The sequence below is a fragment of the Pelophylax lessonae genome (assembly GCF_965119305.1).
Source record: "Pelophylax lessonae genome assembly, chromosome: 3".
NCBI classification, from domain to species: Eukaryota; Metazoa; Chordata; class Amphibia; order Anura; family Ranidae; genus Pelophylax; species Pelophylax lessonae.
In genome coordinates this window covers 396,069,302-396,088,875 of record NC_138770.1, presented here as the reverse complement: position 1 = coordinate 396,088,875, position 19,574 = coordinate 396,069,302, and the positions used below count along the sequence as shown (strand labels likewise).

Here is a 19,574-nt window from a genome sequence, read left to right as displayed (position 1 = left end):
GGCTTCAGGACAACAAATGAAGAGAACAGAAGTCACTGGGATAGGAATACACAAATACCAATTAAAACCACACATAGATTCTAACCTTTGCCCAGTTTGCTAAAAATGTATTTTTGTTGCTGTAAAAATCAGACAGGGGTTCTAACCCTTTCCTTTCTCTATAAAAAAAAAAAAAAAAAACAGTTTTGGCTGGAGTTGAGTTTTAACTAGGAGGGGTAAAAAAAGGAAAATAGAAAGGACAAGTGAGAAATTCCCTGGCCTAGGAAACTTTGGGCTTCTACTAATTTGGGGTGGCCACCACTATTCAATGACGCCACATTCAAGGGAACTTAGCATGTGAAAGAATACATTCTGGTTAATTTCTCATTATTGATAAAACTAGAATCTCAAGTTGGGGGATTGCCCAAGCCCTTGCAATAGTATTGCTCTGTCAGTAGTTTCTACTCATCAGTGATAATGATTTAGCATTTGTATGAACTAATATCATTTGTGAAAAATAATTAAGCAGCAAACCCTTAATGAAAAATTGGATGCCTTTTAACAGGTCTAACCTAAAGCTTGCCACACACCGTTCAGTCTGATTTTACAATCTCCTGTAGATTTTATAACAGTGTAGTTCAAGGGCCCATCTAACCAGTGGTGTCTCTATGGGGTGCGGGTGGTGGGGACCGCACCCAGGTGACACCTGTCAGAGGGGTGACAACACTGGCATAGCATCAGAGGTCGCAGGGGTCACAATTTCAACCCTGCCCATGATCCAGTGGGGCCCGTGTGGCCTCCCTCTCACATTGAGTTTTATGTCACGGTGTCATAGAGCAGAGGGTTGCCTGTGTGCGAGCAGTGGGGGGCACCTGAGAGGCCGAAATGTGATGGGACAGATCGCTCCCCTTCATGCAGGTGCCACCTGGAATGGGACCACTGAGTGGAGGAGGTGGGTCACATGCGGAGGGGAATAATAAGGGAGTAGTCCAGCGATCAGGGAACTTTCCTCCTTCCTGCTGCACAGATCATCAATGACTTCTCCCCACAGTTCCCCAGCCCTGTGTCCTCCCAGTCCCTGCCCCAGTGTGAGCGGGTCTCGTCCCCTTTATTTCCTAACCTCTACCTCCTAGTCAGTCCCCATGGATTTCTCCTTACCTCCCGGTTCTCATATGCCCCACCACCGACCTGTCCTCAGTCAAAAAATTATTGGGGGGGGGGGGTGACACTATTTTACCACACCAGATGACACCAACCCCAGTTACACCACTGCATCTATTCTTTGCCAATCAGGAAAAGCTTTAGGGTCCTTTCACACGGCCGCTCAGCTGCTTTCCGTGTGTCCGCAAATCATCCTATTTTTTTGCGGATGATTTGCGGACATCAATGTAAGTGAATGGCACTGCGGGTGTCAGCGGAATACCATCCGCTGACACCCGATTTTCCTCCTGTCAGTTCTGTTCCGTTTTTATGAACGGAACAGAACCCTATTTTTCCTTCCGTGTAAAAAACGGAAAGGAAGGAAAATCGGATGTCAGCGGTGTCATCCGCTGACATCCGCAGTGCCATAGACATACATTATGTCCGCATATCATCCGCAAACGGATGGGATGATATGCGGGCACACGGAGCGGATGACAGAAATGTCATCCGCTCCGTGGAAAAAAAAAAAAAAAAGTCCCGCAGCGGACCTTTCACACGGAGCGGCCGTGTGAAAGGAGCCTTACACTGCATAGCTATTGGTTGATCTAAAAAGATTGTAATATCCAAATGTAATGTGTGTGGTGAGATTGAGGTGAGTATACTGAAACATTTTTTTGAAATTGTACTTCCAATTGTTTTGTTGCTTTGAATTAGGGAGGTTCAAGATTCCCTTTCAACATATTTAGATGCAAGTGGTTCAAAACAAATGAAAGTGATAACACTACCTCTTTAATTCATGCTTTAGGTTATGTACTTTGTGGACTTCCATCACTCTGTGAAGAATATATGAAGATTACAGAACAGATTGGGCTAATAAAAAAATTAAAATTAAAGCCAGATGTCATTATAAATATTAAGGTAACATGCAGACACAGAGAACTGTTTATGGTTACCTATGTAATTCTTCCCTGACTATATATGTTATGTTCTGCTATCTGTTGGTATATCGCTTTCAGGCAACCCTCCATAACCAGAGATCCCTGGGACTGGACACTTTGATACCATGACAAAACTCATTTTTTTAATGTGCTTTGGTCAGTGTTAGCTAAAACCCCTGTGACCACAAAAAGGATCACTAGCAAACAAACAGTATTTATAACAATTTGATTTTAAGTAAAAAGAGACTCTTTCAAGTTAGGACTTTTTGCAGTAATTTTAAGGATTAAATAAAACTCATCATTGCTGTTTTTATTTCTTATAAATGTTAGCCAATTCATTTTTAAAGCACCATTTAAAAATCTGCATCTGCAAATCATGATCAACTGAAATCTATATCACATGAAAAATGTAGACGTGTTTGCACAACTTAAGGACACCAAGGCTTGTTTTTTTCCTGTTTTATCTCTATGCCTTCATTGTTCTTGTGTATATCCCGAGATGCAGTTTAACTGTCCTAAATCGACTACACCGTTCAGTGCACTCATTTAATGTCTATTTAACTGAAGTGTCCAGACAAGGATTTGAGCAAAAGACTGACTGGACAGAAGCAAGATCCAGACACAGGTTTATTTTATCAGCGTGAAGACTGGGATCCTGCATTTAAAGAGAAAAAGAAAAAGTCTCAGGAAGGGGAAGAGGAAGGAGAAGAAGAAGAGGAAGAAGATTTTGAAGAAGAGGTAACACTATAAAACGGAATTAGAGCTTTTTATTTTATTTTCAATGAATGGCTTTGTGTTTTCACCTATAATGATGTGTGATTAGTAAAAGAACATCAGTACATCTGAAGGCTCTTGTGTGAAAGTCTTAACAGGTCCAAGATGAAGTTACTATGCGATACAAAACCTCTAAAAGTAAAATAAGAAAATAAAATCTGCCATTACCATCTCTGATTGAGCCTTTATTTTTATAGTTCACACTCTCCCCCAATGTAGCTCACAGTGAGAGGGTTTATGTCCAGAGGGCAGGACTAAGTGTGGCCAGGTGGCAATTGACAAGGTACAGTTTTGTAAATCAGCAGTAAAATTGCTGACTGCCATGCACCCCTTTAACCTCTGTTTGTCTCATTGTAGTGCAGGCAGTGCAATTCATTTTGGTCTGAATATAAATTCTGAGGAATTTTTGGTTAAAAAATAGTAACATATTTTGTTGAAATTCCTTTCATTTTGTTTCGTATACTTATTTTCTAACCAAATTCTGATAAGCCCGCAGACCCCCACAACCACCAGCCAGGGTTGTGGGGAAGAGGCCTTTGTCCCCAACAACATTAGGACAAGGTGCTTTGGGGGCGAGCAGAGCCCCCCCCCTGCTCCAAAGCACCCCCCATGTTGAGGGCATGTGGCCTGGTATGGTTCAGGAGGGGAGGGGTGCTTGCTTGTCCCCCCCCTTTCTTAGCCTGCTAGGCTGCACGCTTGGATAAGGGTCTGGTATGCATTCTGTGAGGGACCCCATGCCGTTTTTTTTTTTGGGGGGGTGGGGAACCTACGCAGTTTTTTTTCTGCATTTTTTCATTGCAGCCATTCTTTTGTTTACATTTCAGCTGTCAGTTGGGAAGCCCAGTCATCGGTTGTTAAGCACGTGGCGGCCAGCTTTCCGGCCCACTCCTTAACAACCAGCTATTTTTCACACAGAATTCAAAGCGGTCGTTAACTTTTTGACTGAAAATACTTTGAATCTTTCCAAAAAATTTTAATTTGTTAGAAAACAAATAAATGAAATGAAGTTAAACAAACTAAACTAAACACATTTTTAAACGAATCAAGGAAACAAAATTAGTAACATACTGTAACTATTCTATCCGAAAAAAAATTAATTAAATAATAAAAATAAAAAGTTCTGCATATATCTAGCAAGCAGGGACAGCCTATGTAAGGGTGACAATACTGAATGCGGAAGCAGTGCAGTGGCATTGTCACCTCATCATAAGTTGCATAAGGAGGACTTTGCTGGCAGGTGCACTAAATATTGTGAGACTTAACTGCAGGAATATTAAGGGAAAACAGATGCACCTACAATTAGGTGCTGCAGCATGGGGATTTTTTCCAGAGATAAAACTATAATCCTACCACCTTAAAAAAGTCTGGTCCGACCGCATCCGGAGTATTCTTTCCAGTTCTGGTCGCCAGTCCTCAGGAGGGATGTGTTGGAGCTGGATAGAGTCCAGAGAAGGGCAACTAAACTAATTAGAGGATTGAAGGACCTTAATTATGAAGAGCGTTTACAATCACTTGATTTATTCTCCCTGGAGAAGAGACGCCTGAGAGGGGACATGATAGCAATTTACAAATACCTCAACGGTGATCTTAGCATAGAAAAAAAACTATTCAGTCGCAAGGATTGCATGAGGACGCGAGGTCATACAATGCGATTAGAGGAGAAGCATTTTAACCTCAGGAAACTCAGGGGGTTCTTTACTGTTAGGGCTACAAGATTGTGGAATTCTCTACCACAAGAGGTAGTTACTGCAGGAAGTATGGCTACTTTCAAAAGACTCTTGGACATACATCTCAAAGATCAGGACATTAAGGGGTATGAGAAATGATTACGGTCACACACACCTACACAGGTTGAACTGGATGGAGTCTTTATTCAATCTCAACTACTATGTAACTATGTTTTTAATGAGATGCCATTTTTTATCTTGAATTCTCAGAATGAAATGTTCCTTTTTTCCAGTATATTATGACCCAACCTTTATTTGTCCATTATTATAAGAAATGCACTTATGTTATGTAAGCTTGCTGATAAAGCCACACTTGTCTACACAATGTTTTCCTCCTACAGGATCCAATGATACAATTACAGCCTTGGATGCTACCGAGTGTTTTTGTGTTAGTTCATATTGATAAGCCTTTTAATGTAGGCTTTTCAGAGGAATTATTGCTCTCAGACCTGATCAAAGTCAGAGCCACATGGCACTAGTTTTAATAGGAAAAATAATAATTTCAGCCAGACACCAGAAAGTCATGGCTCACAACAGTTTATTGTGACATATGATCCAGCTTTTAATTAGCTTCTATCTCTGATATATTTAAATCTATAAGGAGCTTAGTTGTATAACTGCCAGAAGAGGGAGCCAGTTTAGGTAATTTCTTGTCAAAAGTGAAGACTTCCTGCTGTGTATCTAAAAATCTTCCTTTCCTAATGTACAACTTGAATGAGTGAATTAAATTGTTTGTTGTTATGCATTTATTCTTTTAGGGCGAAGAAACTGAAAACTTTAAAGAAATCTTTGATCGGCTTGTGCGTAGACCAGAGGACTTCCCAGAAAATGTTGATGAGCGTATACAACTTTACAAAGACACTATTTTACGCCCTGTGGAGGTAATGCCTCTGTGTTCTTTATTATATGTATTTGCAATACAAAGATGTGTGTTACCCTGCACCCAAGAATAAAAAACATATATGGGGATTGAAGCTTTAAAGTTTAATGATGCATGCAACTCTGTAAAGTCTGCACTCTCTGTGTTCTAGTTAAAGCAATCCCCACTGATATTGGTGGAAGGCTATTCCATCAACTACTTTGTATGAGTAATAATGGCATTAGCTTTAGGAATTTAAATGTACTGATTTGGTAGTGACCATATTTCTAAAGCACAATGACTCTGACAGTCATATTTGGGCATTGCGAATTCTAAGATCTGAATTCCAAATTTCAATTTCTGAATTCTAATCCACAGAATAAATAGAGAAAATCTCAGCCACTGCACACCATACCAGCGTGTAATAAGTAATAGCAGCCTCAGTCCAACTTCCTCCAGGCTATGCCCCCTGACATGTTTCGCCCAACCCACAGGGCTTAGTAATGGAGGTAAGGTTATTACAGGCTGAGTTTGTGTGGTGTGCAGTGGCTGAGATGTTTCTCTATTTGTTCTGTGGATTGCACGGAGTTAGGACGGACTCCTAGCCTGCTCTTCACCCTCAGTGGAACACACAGAATGGGGGACATAGATACCGGAGAAGAGATCCTAAAGTCGATTTAGGTTCCAAATTCTAAGTTTCAAATTTTGAGTTCTGAATTCTAAATTCTGAGTTCTGAGTTTCAAACTGATCTAGTTTTGATGAGATAGCTATAACTTACAATATCAGCAACATTAGCAGACTGTGATTTATTCAAATGACAGCTTGCGGACCTTCCCAGATAAACATCAGATATGTAGGTAAAAAAAAAAAAAAAAAATAGTATGTCTAGTTCCAGTAATTACACGTGCTCAGGACAGCAAAAAGGCACACTGAAATGAGGGTGGGACTAGCTACACAGAGCATCTCCTTGCTAGGGAGTAATAAAGGGACAAAATGATTTAAAGGTAAACAGACAACAATGCATATGTAACATGATAAGTCTGAATACTAAGTTCCAAATTCTGATTTTCGAATTCCAAATTCTGAGTTGAAGATTCCAAAATTCAGGTTCTGATCTCTAAGTTTTGAGTTTCCGAATTCTAAGGTAAGAGTTCTGAACTCGAGTAGGAAGGTGTTACACAGGCTGGAGCATTTGGAATACGTTGATGGTTAAGCAAAGGAGAAAGTGTGTTACTAAAGCATTTGAACAACACAGGGAACCATTTATTCTGACTTTTAAGGTTCCGACATTTGATGGTTACAATGTTTAATGCAGTTAGGTAAGGGAAGATAACTCGTTCTGCTGTGTGGTACAATTCTTTTGTTATACTTAAGTTATACTTCAGGAAAAGGATGGCATTTGTAATAATAAAAGAATTGATGCCAAATGATGTGATAACATAGTGTCAATGGGTTGAGAATGCCTTATGCAATAGTTGGAAGATTTAAACTGATGATATAAAGCAAAATGCTGGAACCAGCTGTATGCAGTTTGGATAAATGGCTCTATAAGGCCTCATTTACACAATGGGCTAGGACATGCTTTTTTTTGCACCTGTCTCTGCAAGGGCACAAAGAATACAAGTGTACCCTGTTCACACCACAACACTGGTATGATATGTATTTTTTTCTGTGCAAAAATATGCAACTTTTATGCATTTTTCAGTGCAGAAAAAAATCTCCCATGACACAAACATTGTGGTGTGAACAGGGCACATAGAAAATAATTTTGTCCTTGCAAGAAACCTTGTTATAAAAACACATGTCTCTGCACGTGGTGTGAACAAGCCCAAAATATTCTATGCAAATCAAAACGTTATCCCATTAGTATTTATGCATATATGGTGTGAATGAGGCCTTAGACCTACATATACTTTTCGAGTTATAGCTCTAAAGGACAAAAAGGTAAATGTCATATATCAATTGTAAATTTCTTGGCAGGTAAAACATTTATGTAATTTAACTGTAGGTAGAACTGTTTGCCTGGAGTTCAACTTTAAAAAGTAAACAGTAACCTACAATAAAAGCAACCAAACAAAATTATTTTTAAATGAAAGTATTATTTTGTGTTTTTTCAACAAGGCAATATTAAATTTGCAAAGTGTCCTGCCATACCCATTAACAACCAATACAATTTCAAATTTACTGATGTAAATTAAACCTGGTTGGTTGGTTTGCAAATTAGGGGACCCATGACAATGATGCATGCCAAAGATAAAGCCCATCTCCTGTTTTAAGTGAGCCTCTAAGTATTCTAAATGTACAGTATATTAAGCATATAAAATTACATAAAAATAATACATATGAGTGCTAATGCATTCCACTGTTAAAAGAATCAAGATCAGTGTAATTTCCCAGGCACTATTTTTTTAGTCATTACAAGTACTTAAAATCAAGCAAAAAGTGTAATTTAATGAAAATGTTTCATTGTTTTTATTTTTTTTAATACTGTACTGTCAGATTTATTTAATACTGTAATTGTATATTTACATTGATATACAACATTCAACTCTGGGTGCCAGCATACATATTCGACTTCTAGGGTCCTCTTTAACTTTACATGTTTTGTTTACTTTAAAAGTATGAAAATTAGATATGTACTTTGTGTTTACTTTTACGTGTTACTTACTATTACTTTAGCACAAGAAAGATTGGCATGAATCAGGATATGCTTTTTTCTGTCCTATTTTGATTGTGTACCTTGTTAAGAATGCAAACATTACAAAAATACAATATATCAAATTACTGCATATTTTAGGTGAAACAATATTTTGTTGTATTATAGGATCTAATGATAGATCATGACTCTCAATATCTAATAGAACTTGATGGAAATAAAAAGCCTGAAGAATTATTTGTGGTAAGTTTTCCATTATTATTCAGTAAATGGCTAATAAACCAGAGACAGAATGTACTGATGTCCACATTTTCGTTTTTATGAAACATTTAATATATAATTCCTTGTCGTTTTTTGGTATGCACTTGGATATTTTCTGCCACAATTCTGAGAAAGACAGCTTATCTTTTACTTTTTCCTAATCTTCAACATTCAGTTTAAGACCTGTTTCACACAAATGTGCAGTCAATTACTCTAAAAAAAAGCAATGTATAAGCTTTGGTATTTCTACTCAGCAGCAATATGGGTAGGACATATATCAAATCTGATAATAACATTTACAGAGACACCAGCATCTTTTTAGAACTGTAGGTGTTATAGTGGGTGTATTTTATTTCAGACATCTTATTTGCTGTCGGTAGTTTCACTAAAGGAGTTTTGCAATGCTGATGACATGTTTTTAACAATTGAAGCTTGATGCTCATAGTTTTTGGAGCAGATGGTCACAAAGAGTAATAACGTATCATAAAAGCACATTTTACACTAACCTTCCCTATAATCTTTACCCTAGCTCATACAATAACCCTTCCTTATATACACAGTAGATACAGCTGCCCTGTATATGGTAAGATGCCTCAAAGTTTTGGGGGAATATGAAACGAAGCACCTATTGGGTTTTTATATTTCTTGCTACCTCTCATAATAAGTACTTCCCACTAGGATTTCTGGCTATATGTACCCCATAATAAGCCTTTCTAAAGTCAAATGAGTGGGAATCACTATTACTGATTCATTATCTTTTTATCTAAAACACATACGTAGATGGAGAAAGCAGAAGTCAGTGAACACCCCCTTAATAATGGCCACAAAGGGTATTCAAAGCTAGGCTCCCCAAGTGATATAGAAAAAATCTAGTGGTGATTTATGCTAGCTGCATCCACTAAAAACTAAAATACTAGTTTAAGGTGAATTTGTGTCAATTTTTGCTTATGTTAAAGCACTTTTCCAGATACATGTGCCAGACCATGTTTTCCAGCCTTCGAGACAGGCTTGCATCTGTAGTAATTATAACATTTTACAAAAAGTGCATTCATTGGGGTTGATTTACTAGAACTGGAGAGTGCAAAATCTGGTGCAGTTGTGCATGGTAGCCAATCGGCTTCTAACTTCAGCTTGTTCAATTAAGCTTTTGACAGTAAAACCTGAAAGCTGAGTGGTTTATCTGCAGAGCTGCACCAAATTTTACACTCTACAGTTTTAGTAACCCCATTATGTCACATGATTCTGTGCAGAAAACCGGAAAACCGGCATTGTTATGGGTACATGAAGACTGGCTTGGAAAATATATAAAACCAAAATTAAGCAGCGCTAGCATATAAAAAACTGCAATGACAATTTTAGTGATATCATATTTGTGAAATAAATAAGTAATAAAAAAGTCCTTGTGATATCTGTGAAGAAATCCAAATAAAGTGCTCAAGTGCAGAAATAACTTATAGGTGCTCCAAGGTGATGGTGACCCCTCTTGGTTCCCCACTCACCACAATGCCAGATTGTTAGCGCTTGAAGTATATAAAACACAGAGCCTCCTTTCAAGGACTATCATTCTGTGTATTCGGATGTCCTCGGATAGAAGTGGGTATGATTCGCCTCCGTATCCACATTAAAATTTAAAAGGATCGCACATAGTGAAGTATGTAATTTACGATTTATTGCCAAATAAAAGGTTTTAAAACATACTCACAAACAGAATAAAATGGTATTGCATTTATCACAAACTCGTGGTTGCCGCAGTTGGCGTGCGTTCCACAGTGTGACCAGGAAGTGCTTAACCGGAAGTGACGATACATCTAGTCCGTGCCGGAAGTTGCATCAACGCGTTTCACCCTCCCTCTGGGCTTGGAAAATGCTCCTTTAGTGTCCAATATAATGGATTACCATACTAAAGGTCCACCTGCAATTTATTTTTTGTGACTATAATTTAAAATAAATAAATATTTTTAAGTAAACCTAAAAATAAATATTGTGAATGCACATTATTATATAATGGAAAAAGGTTCACATTGATGATGTCAAACAACTTTATTCCACACGATAAGACACAGTCCCCTAGAGAGGGCAGTTCCTAGGTGGGAACCATCACCATGTCTTGTCATGTGGAATAAAGGTGTTTGACATAGTGACATCATTGGTGTGTGGCTACTATTCTTTTCCATAGCGTATCTAGAGCAAGAATGCTTCTTTTGGCCTGATACCAAATCCTCAGGAGACTACAGGAGTTTATTAGCTTCATATTGTTTAAAACGTTCCTGTTCCCCACATAATATTATATGGTTTCATTCATAATTTACTTTGCAGTCTATGTTGGCTCGTCTTGAATATCTGGGCCTACGTCATGGAGCTGTGGTGATGAAACTCTACAACCCTGAAGAAGAAGAGTCAATAGAAGGGCTGGATGGTGTAAGTCAAGGCCCTTTCAACTTTTTACTCAAAGAGCCAGTTCACTGTCTCCTGCATTAGGGATCAGTGGAAGTAAAAAATGCCCCTGTGCCTGTGGTCAGTGGGAGTAACAGATGTCTCTATATCAGTGGTCAGTGGGAGTAATTAATAAATAGTACCCAATTGTTGGTGTCAGTGGGAGGAATAGATTTTTATCATTGGTGTGAGTAGGATTAGGAAAGCACACCTCAACTGCCTACCTGGCACTAGTGTTCAGTTGCACTTCTGTTTGTGAAGGCTCTATGTCCTGTGGAGTCACTCATGATGACACCATGTCACAACGTTCCAGAGTCAAAGACTCACTGCCACTCTGCATTGAGTAGCTCCCTCCAGCTTGCAATAAGAATTCCCTGCATGAAGGGCCTTCTGATCGCAGGGCCTAGTTTATGGCAACCATCAGGCTATAGTCTGAGGTACTATAAAGACAACGCCAATTCTGAAATGTCAGAAAGGTCAATATGATAACCTTGTATGGTATATGTAATCGCTATGATCTTGTCGCATCAAACATAAAACTAAAACTTTGAATGATATGAGTGTGAATTCACATTGCCCTGTCAAATGATGGTAGTTGAATGAATTTGTTTTGGCCTAATAAGTAAAATTAGAAGCAGACACTGGGTTAGCGTTAAAAGAGGATAGGAGTATGGTACTTTTCAACTAGCTTCAAAACTGACATCTTGCAAGGTCATGAGGTGGACATTTCACAGCATAAACTAAAAAAAAACATGCTTTACTTTGTAGGATGAGCTGCTGCGGACACTTTCAGGTTACCATATAATTGCTCCAAGATATAGGTGGCGTAGAAGCAGATGGGGCACACTGTGTCCTGTGGCTCTAAAGGAAGGCTATATAAAGAAAGGGTTACCAGAGTTTGCTGTTAGGTGAGTTGGAACCTAAAGAGTTTACAATGTTGCTTTATTTTCTATTATTGCATCGAAGTTTCTACTGTATCTGTTTATTTTAGTTTTCTAGATAAAATGTATCTAATGTCCTCTGAGGAATCACTTAAAAAGTTCATGCAGAATCCTCGTCCATTCCTCCTACCTCCTATGCCTCTTCCTCCTTGTAAAGTTGCTGTCATGGGGCCAAAGTCTTCAGGGAAAACCACCATTTGTAATCTACTAGCCAAAAAATATTCAGGAAAGGTGAGTGTTTTTTATATTAGCAGTGCAAAGAAAAATACATATGCAACACTTCTGTTTACATCTGTGGCATGCTTAGGAGAATTTCTTCAGCCTTTTTGAAAGATAAATTCAAAGGTAACAGGTTAATGTCCTTTTAATAAAAGTAAACAGCTACAGTATTTGTATCTACTGACCTTTAAGAAAAGGACACTTACCTGTCCAAGAACCTAGCGCTGCCCCCCAGTTCTTTGACAATCTTTGGGTCCCTGGCGCTGGCATGTTTAGTGTGGAAAGCCAGCTGTGACTCCTAGCAGCCTCACAGCCGGCCTCCCTCTGTGCATGCGTAAGCCGCTGCGTGAATGGCCCTGCATAACTGGGTACCCACTCCCTCCCTAAAAAGTGTCCCAGTAAGTGAAATATTATGAACATTGGATGTATATTATACATGTTACTTTTTTGTAGAAACCTTCATTGTGTGGACATTCAAAAACCCTTAAGAAAGCTGATAGCATGTATGGACACCATGTATGTTAGGTTTGGCAGCATCAGCAGACTCAGAGCTGTCACTCAAGGGACGCTTTATAGTATTTACATTTTTTCCTTCCCTGGCACCTACATTAAAGTTTAAGTTAGGAGGTTAAGGGAAGGACAGCACAGGGCCAGAACAGACAGCAATTGGATATTACCATTAATGGAGGGGGCTATGACAAGCAAGGAAATAGTGGGAAGTGTTAGGGAATTGACTCTTCCTTGAGTAGTCAAATTTTCTAACAAATTCAAAGGCACATTGAAAAACATTATTTATAGAAAGGAAAGAATGAAAAAAAAAAAGGTGCTTAATGAAGAAGGAGAGAAAGGTAGGGATCGATTCTATTTCTTAGTAGATTTCTAATAAATGCCTGCAGTACAGTATGTAAGAAATTACGTAGTTTTAATTTCCTTGAAGAATTCAATTGTGTAAGATCACGTTCTGTAGAAAGCCTCTTCAAGTCTATTCAGTTTTGTAAGAAAATAAAATGTTCCAATCCACACAATCCCTTTTCTAGCCACCTTTTAAGGATTTTATCTGTGAAACCCATCTGTAAAGAGATTATTCAGCCCCCTCCAACCAAAAAAAAAAATTAACTTAAAGTTGTAGCTGCTGACTTTTAATAAAAGGACACTTACCTGTTGAGGGGCCCCGCGCTGCCATGCTAACTTCGGGAAGCTGGCTGTGACACCTTATGGGTGGCTTCACAGCCAGTCCCTCTTCCGTGCATGTGTGAGCTGTGCTGTGCCCTGTGAAGGGTTCCACAGCCTCCTGGGACATGTGGTGTGTCCCAAGAGGCTGTGGGCAGTGGGGGGGGTGGAACTAACACTTGGATTGCCTAGGAGATCCCCACGAAAGTGGGAATGGGTACCTATCAAAACCAGGTACCCAGTAACCCCCACCCATCAAAAAAAAAAAAGTTAAAAAACATGTTTGGAGAGGAGCAGGGCAGAGAATCGGATATTCCCTTTAGGGGCAAAGTCCTTTATTAAGGTAGTTCCTATAACAGAATTTTTTTAAGGGATAAAAGTTCCGCTTCTGACATCCATAGGGCTTCTGTAAGATTAATGGGGGATAGATTATATTCCAGTACTACTATCCACTGTTTAGTTTCCTTCTATCTACACCAGTCAATAAGCCTGCCTAAGTATGAAACTTTATGATAAAATATTGGGTCTGAGAAATCATTCTGCCTTTTAACTTAGGAAGAAATATGATATATTTTCCTGAGTCTGAGGGTATCATTATTCCGCATAAATTTAGGAAATTTTGATTAGAATAGTTTATGAGGTAGTGAGGCAGTTAGGCAGTGACACCGGTAGTTTCTGTACTGTAGGAGGTGAAGTAACCTATCCATGATGTTCATTTTAATATACTACATGTACCAAACCATGTGAATGTTGATTGTTTTAAGCATTGTGAATCCTTCCAGACTGATTAAAGTATTGGAATAAAATGAAATTCAATTAGATGTGTAAGGTCAGCTGGGATATGGTTTTCAAAGTATTTCATGGCTTTAGGAGCTCATTTAAATGGGAATGTGGTTTCATCATATTCATCAATGTCTTTACTAAAAAAATAAAAAAAACATTGAGGGCCTTGTAGGCAGTGGCGTAGCGTGGGGGTGCAGGGGGGGCCAGCCGCACCGGGCGCAACATCTGGGGGGGTTCATCCGCAGTGTCACTCTGTCTGTCTGACTCTGACATACACAGTTCACACACTGCGGCTGCCTCCATCTTTAGGCTGGGAGATGTCCAGCGCGGCCGCCCTATGGATGAAAATGGCAGGTTGGACTGTGCCTCACCTGTCCATTGATGTAGGGTGGGGTGGCGTTGCAAGCCAAGCCCCGCCTATGCCCCCTCTCCTCACTGCTCAGTCAGTTTAGCAGCGAGTGAGTCAGCAGCCTGGCGCTGTCACAGAGTGTTTTTTTTTTTAATCGCCTGATTAGAGCCAGAGGCTCTAATAGGCTTCAAAAAAGGGTGGACCCGGGGCGCAGAGCAGTGCGCCCCGAGCCCACCCATTGTGTGACAATAGCGAATGAAAATTCGCTATTGTCACACGGATCCTCCTCCTGGCCAATCAGGAAGCGGGTCAGAGACCCGCTTCCTGATTGGCCGAAAGGCAAACTCATGCCATTGGCCGAGGAGGAGGCGGGAGGACTCGAGGAGACACGGAGGACTCGAGAAGATGTGGGGAACTGAGGAGAAGCCGCCGCTGCAGGTAAGTCTCTCTGCAATTAAAGGGGGCACGCTGGTCTCTCTGCATTGAAGGGGGGCACGCTGGTCTGTCTGCATTGAAAGGGGGAACAATGATCTCTCTGCATTGAAAGGGGGCACGCTGGTCATTCTGCATTGAAAGGGGACACGCTGGTCATTCTGCATTGAAAGGGGGCACGCTGGTCATTCTGCACTGAAAGGGGCACGCTGCTCTCTCTGCATTGAAAGGGGGCACGCTGGTCATTCAAACTTGTATTTAGATGCATTTTACTTTAATTACATCAGTATTTTCATAACAAACAATACATGTGCTTAGGGGGTAAGGGTTTCTTTAACTAATCTAGTGGAAGAGACTCGAGTGCTAAAATCCCGTGGGTTAGGGGGCGCAAATTACTTGCCTTGCCCCAGGTGCTGACAACCCACGCTACGCCACTGCTTGTAGGGTTATTTTGTAGCTTGACAGTTGGCCAAATTTTTTGATTTCCTTTAAGAGATTTCTTTAAGGGTAATTGCAGGGTTTGTCATGTAAAAGAGTCCGCATATGCAGCAACTTCATTATATTTATTTTTATTAAATCAAACATACATCTTCTAGGTCTTTGACATGTCTGTGCTGATTTTACCACATGTTGAGGAAGCAAAACAAAGTGCTCTTACAAAAGCCCATGAAGAAGCTACTGAGAAAGCTATAGATACTGTGAAATTAAAGCTGCAGCAAGAGAAATTGTTGAAAGACCAAGGTATGTGCATTGAAATGACTCGTAATCTATAGGACAACCACTGTGCTTCTGAAAGGGGTTTATATTTATTTTTTACGGGAATTGCCACTTTATTTATATGGAGGAATCTGGAGGTGTTCAGTTCTCTTTATTCCAGAGTGTGTAGCAGAACCATCTATAGACAGCAAGAATCTAGGATGCTTTAGAATCCAGCACAGATGATAAATCTTTTCAACAAAGACATTAGGCTGCATGTAAACTGATGATGAAAGAAAGAATGTTTACTGTAAAAGAAATATCTTAAATATATTTTTCTAAGAAGTCTGTAAGTTTGCAAATTTATAAGTAATGACTTGCAAAATGGATACCTGTCTGTTTAAACAAAGTTATGTTCACTCATGACGCCTGCCCTTACACGCACATGAACTTTAATGGCATCCCAGTCCTAGACCGTAGGGTTCAATATTGAGTTGGGCCACCCTTTGCAGCTATAACAGCTTCAACCCTTCTGGGAAGGCTGTCCTTACAAGGTTTAGGAGTGTGTCTATGGGAATGTTTGACCATTCTTCCTGAAGCACACTTGTGAGATCAGGCACTGATGTTAGAGACCAGAATGCCTGGCTTTCAGTCTCTAAAAGGTGTTCTTTCAGGTTGAGGTCAGGACTCTGTGCAGGCCAGCCAAGTTCTCCACCCCCAAACTCTCTCATCCATGTCTTTATGGACCTTGTTTGTGCACTGGTGCGCAGTCATGTTGGAACAGGAAGGGGACATCCCCAAACTGTTCCCACAAAGCTGCGAGCATGAAATTGTCCAAGATGTCTTGGTATGCTGGCGCCTTAGGAATTCCCTTCACTGGAACTAAGGGGCCAAAACCAACCCCTGAAATACAACCCCACACCATAATCCCCCCTCCACCAAATGATTTGAACCAGTGCACAAAGTGTGAATTGTGTAAATTCTTCTTTTTATTTTGTATACCTTTATGTATATCTGATTTCACGTTAATAATGCAGAGTAGGCTGTTCAACAAATTGCCAGTGATAGTGGTTTGGAACAAATAACAGTGAGAGGGGTGCTTACAGCAGTCACATATTTTTTCTATGGTTCAAATCATGTTTTTAAACAAAAATTGTTGCTGAAACACACCGGCCTGGGCCGGGACAAGGGGTGGGTGGGAGGAGAGGTTGCCCTGATTTACTGTAGGGATGGGGGCGCCTTACTTCCCTTTCAAACCTGACAGGAGTAGTGACAGTGGCAGTGATTTTAACAAGTGATGGGCACAGTTTGGTATCTTTGCCCTGGGCGCTGGATGACCTTGTCCCAGCACTGCACTGTACCCGGTAGTGTTATAATTTGTCTCAACCTCTGCTGCTGGTGTTTTTTCTGTACATCTTGATCTGCATATAAGTGTGGAAAAAATATTAAAAAAGTCAAATGAAATAAATAAGGAGTAAGACTAAACTCTGGTTTAACCAATTCGGCTCTAGAGAACATTTTTGAATGTTTTGCACACATGTATAAATCTTAATTTTTGGCATTAAAATCACCTAAATCCCCAGAAAATGTATATTTTCTGAAAACAGAGGCCCTGTAGAATAAAAAGATGATAGTTGCAAGTTTTTTATGTCACATGCTATGTGCGCAATTGTTAATTTAATGCAAATTTTCAGGAAAAAATATATTAAAATGAATTTTAGTGCAAACACACAATATAATACAAATGTTTTTGCTAAATTATAAAAGGGTCTTAAAAATATAAAAAGTCTTTAAAATATAAAAAGTTTTAAAACTGTGTATGCTTACGTGTGATATTGCAAAAAACTACGGTACCCAGAAATCGCCCTAGGGGATGCTTTAAAAGGCTTTAGAACTGATCAGTTTAGAGCTAACCAGGAGCTTATGTGCTAGAATTATTGCTCTCACTCTGATGTTTGCAGCAATATGTCACATGTGGTGAGACTGCGTTTTACATATGCTTACTTATGGGCGTGCGTTTGCACATTTATAGGGGGCAATGGTGGGGGGGGGGGGGTTACAGCAATTGTTTTAAAATACATTTAAACTGTTTTCTTTTATTTATTTGTTTTTACTTGATTGCTACACAAAGGGTCACTAAACTCCAATGTGATAGCATTGGACAGGTGGGGGATGCTGTTTATGGATACATTAGGGGTCTAATAGACACCATTGTCTCCCTTGCCTTTCACAGCATCTAACCAAGCACAGATTGGATTAGTTAGATGGGTCTCACTTTGATGCCGGGACCCAGCTGAACAAACCGTGCACAAGCCAATGGCTGAAGTAGCAGCCCTCAGCTTGTGATAAACAGGTCACTCTCTGGACATACGTAGTACGTCCAAAGAGCTGAACTGATTAACAAATATTCTATTCAAGTCTGTATTCTTAAAGTATTACTAAACCCACAACAGTAAAATCAGTCTGTATATGCAGTAAAGCATGCTTGGTATACTCACTGCGGAACCTAAGGGGTTCCTACACATTGTGTAAAAAGGCTGTTTGACCCTGTCTTCTCTGATCCTCCCCTTCTTCCACAGTCCCCAATCCATCTGTTCATAGTACAGAGCCTTTGGGCACTCTGCACATTGTCAGTTTGGTATGTATTGCTAGAGAGTTGTTGTTTTTTTTTTTTTTTTTTTGGAGGGTGCATGTGATCAGTACAGGGTAAATCAGTCCAGACAGAGGTTTAGGCAGGGTTTACACTAGCTGGGGCTGTTGCTCACAGCAGGGGGTCCAGTGGGTCCCTGTTCTCTGCTTCAGGTGCGAATCAGGTCCGAATTTTTGCCTGAATGCGGACCTGAAACGGAGCCGAAGACGCACAGGACCCTTTTCCAGTCCGGACCGCGGCCGTCCTGTGGGTGTGTGAACGGCTCCATTGAGAACCCGTCACACTCCCCTGTCATGTGAATTGGAATTGGAGAAAGCTGCATCCAATTCGCATAAGTGTGAACCCAGCCTTGGGGCTCACGCAGCCTCATACGTCAGTCAGAGGAGAATACAAACTGTTCCTAAAAGCTTTAATCCGTGTTCTGCTGGACACTGATAGAAGTCACAAGACTGCTATATACTGCTGATGAGAAAAGGTATTTAGCAGTTTATATTTACTAAAATAATTACATTTCCATGTTCTCTGTACTGTGAGAGACCAGAAGAAATTAATGCAGGGTCCTGAGCTTAGTAACAATTTAAGTCACAAAAGTATCTTCTATTGTTCTTAGCCTCCTCCAAATTTCAATTGCCTATCATTCTTTTGTGCTGTGATCCAGCCTTCTCTTATTGCTCTGTTCCTACATAAGTGGGACCATGGAGAATGAATGCAGCTTCAGAGATGGACTAATGATTATGGACTATGAGATTTGTAGTGTGCATAGAGTAATGCACATAACTGAAACTATCATGCACTGGGTGTTCTAAACCCAGGGTCTCCAAACTTACTTAACAAAGGGCCAGATTATTGACCTTCAGACTTTAGGGGGGCCGCACTCTGGCCAGTGGGAATAGAAACATTTTCTGGCATCAGTGGTAGTATACAGTGCCCCATCTTTGGTATTAGGGGGAGGAATATTGCCCTATTGTTGATGTCAGTGGCAAGAATTATGCCCCATTTTTGGTGTCAGAGGGCAGAATAGTGTATCATATTGGTGGAATGAATAGTGCCCTAAGGGCTAGATAAAGGCAACCAAAGGGCCACATCTGCCCCCAGGCCGCAGTTTGAAGACCCTTTTTTTAAACAAACAGAAATAAGGATGAAAATGAGAGGTTTGAGAGATCATGGAAGACGTTATGCAGAAGGCGAAAAACACAGCAAGAAACGATTTCATCAAAAAGAGATAACAGGGCCATTAAGTATAAGAATATATTTTAGTGTTACTTTATTACCATCATTACATATACCTGTATTTACTACACACGGTTTCAGTATAGTTTTTGTGACAATGATCCTTTAATTTAAATAATTAAAAATCAAGCCACTTAGTTGTCATTATAAAAAAAAAGCATTTACTAATTGGGAGAAATATTCTAATATACTGAATATACTGATATACTAAAAAGTCTAGATTTATAAATTCAGAAACTCCTATGCTTATATTCCCTGACTATTGTGTTGTGCAGGGTGACTCATCAATCATACTTTCTTTATTAAGCCACCCGCTGCAAACAGCAAGAGATT

General features: G+C 39.9%; 1 protein-coding gene across 1 annotated transcript in view; it reads left to right on the top strand.

Annotated features, from left to right (window-relative positions):
• Nucleotides 1-19,574, top strand: part of AK9 (adenylate kinase 9) — a 135,128-nt gene that overhangs the window by 47,025 nt on the left and 68,529 nt on the right. The window contains exons 6-13 of the mRNA XM_082251583.1: nucleotides 1,928-2,040; nucleotides 2,628-2,798; nucleotides 5,320-5,442; nucleotides 8,246-8,320; nucleotides 10,655-10,756; nucleotides 11,540-11,679; nucleotides 11,763-11,943; nucleotides 15,262-15,406. Coding sequence (XP_082107709.1) covers nucleotides 1,928-2,040; nucleotides 2,628-2,798; nucleotides 5,320-5,442; nucleotides 8,246-8,320; nucleotides 10,655-10,756; nucleotides 11,540-11,679; nucleotides 11,763-11,943; nucleotides 15,262-15,406 — 1,050 coding nt within the window. The remainder of the gene's footprint in view (nucleotides 1-1,927; nucleotides 2,041-2,627; nucleotides 2,799-5,319; nucleotides 5,443-8,245; nucleotides 8,321-10,654; nucleotides 10,757-11,539; nucleotides 11,680-11,762; nucleotides 11,944-15,261; nucleotides 15,407-19,574) is intronic.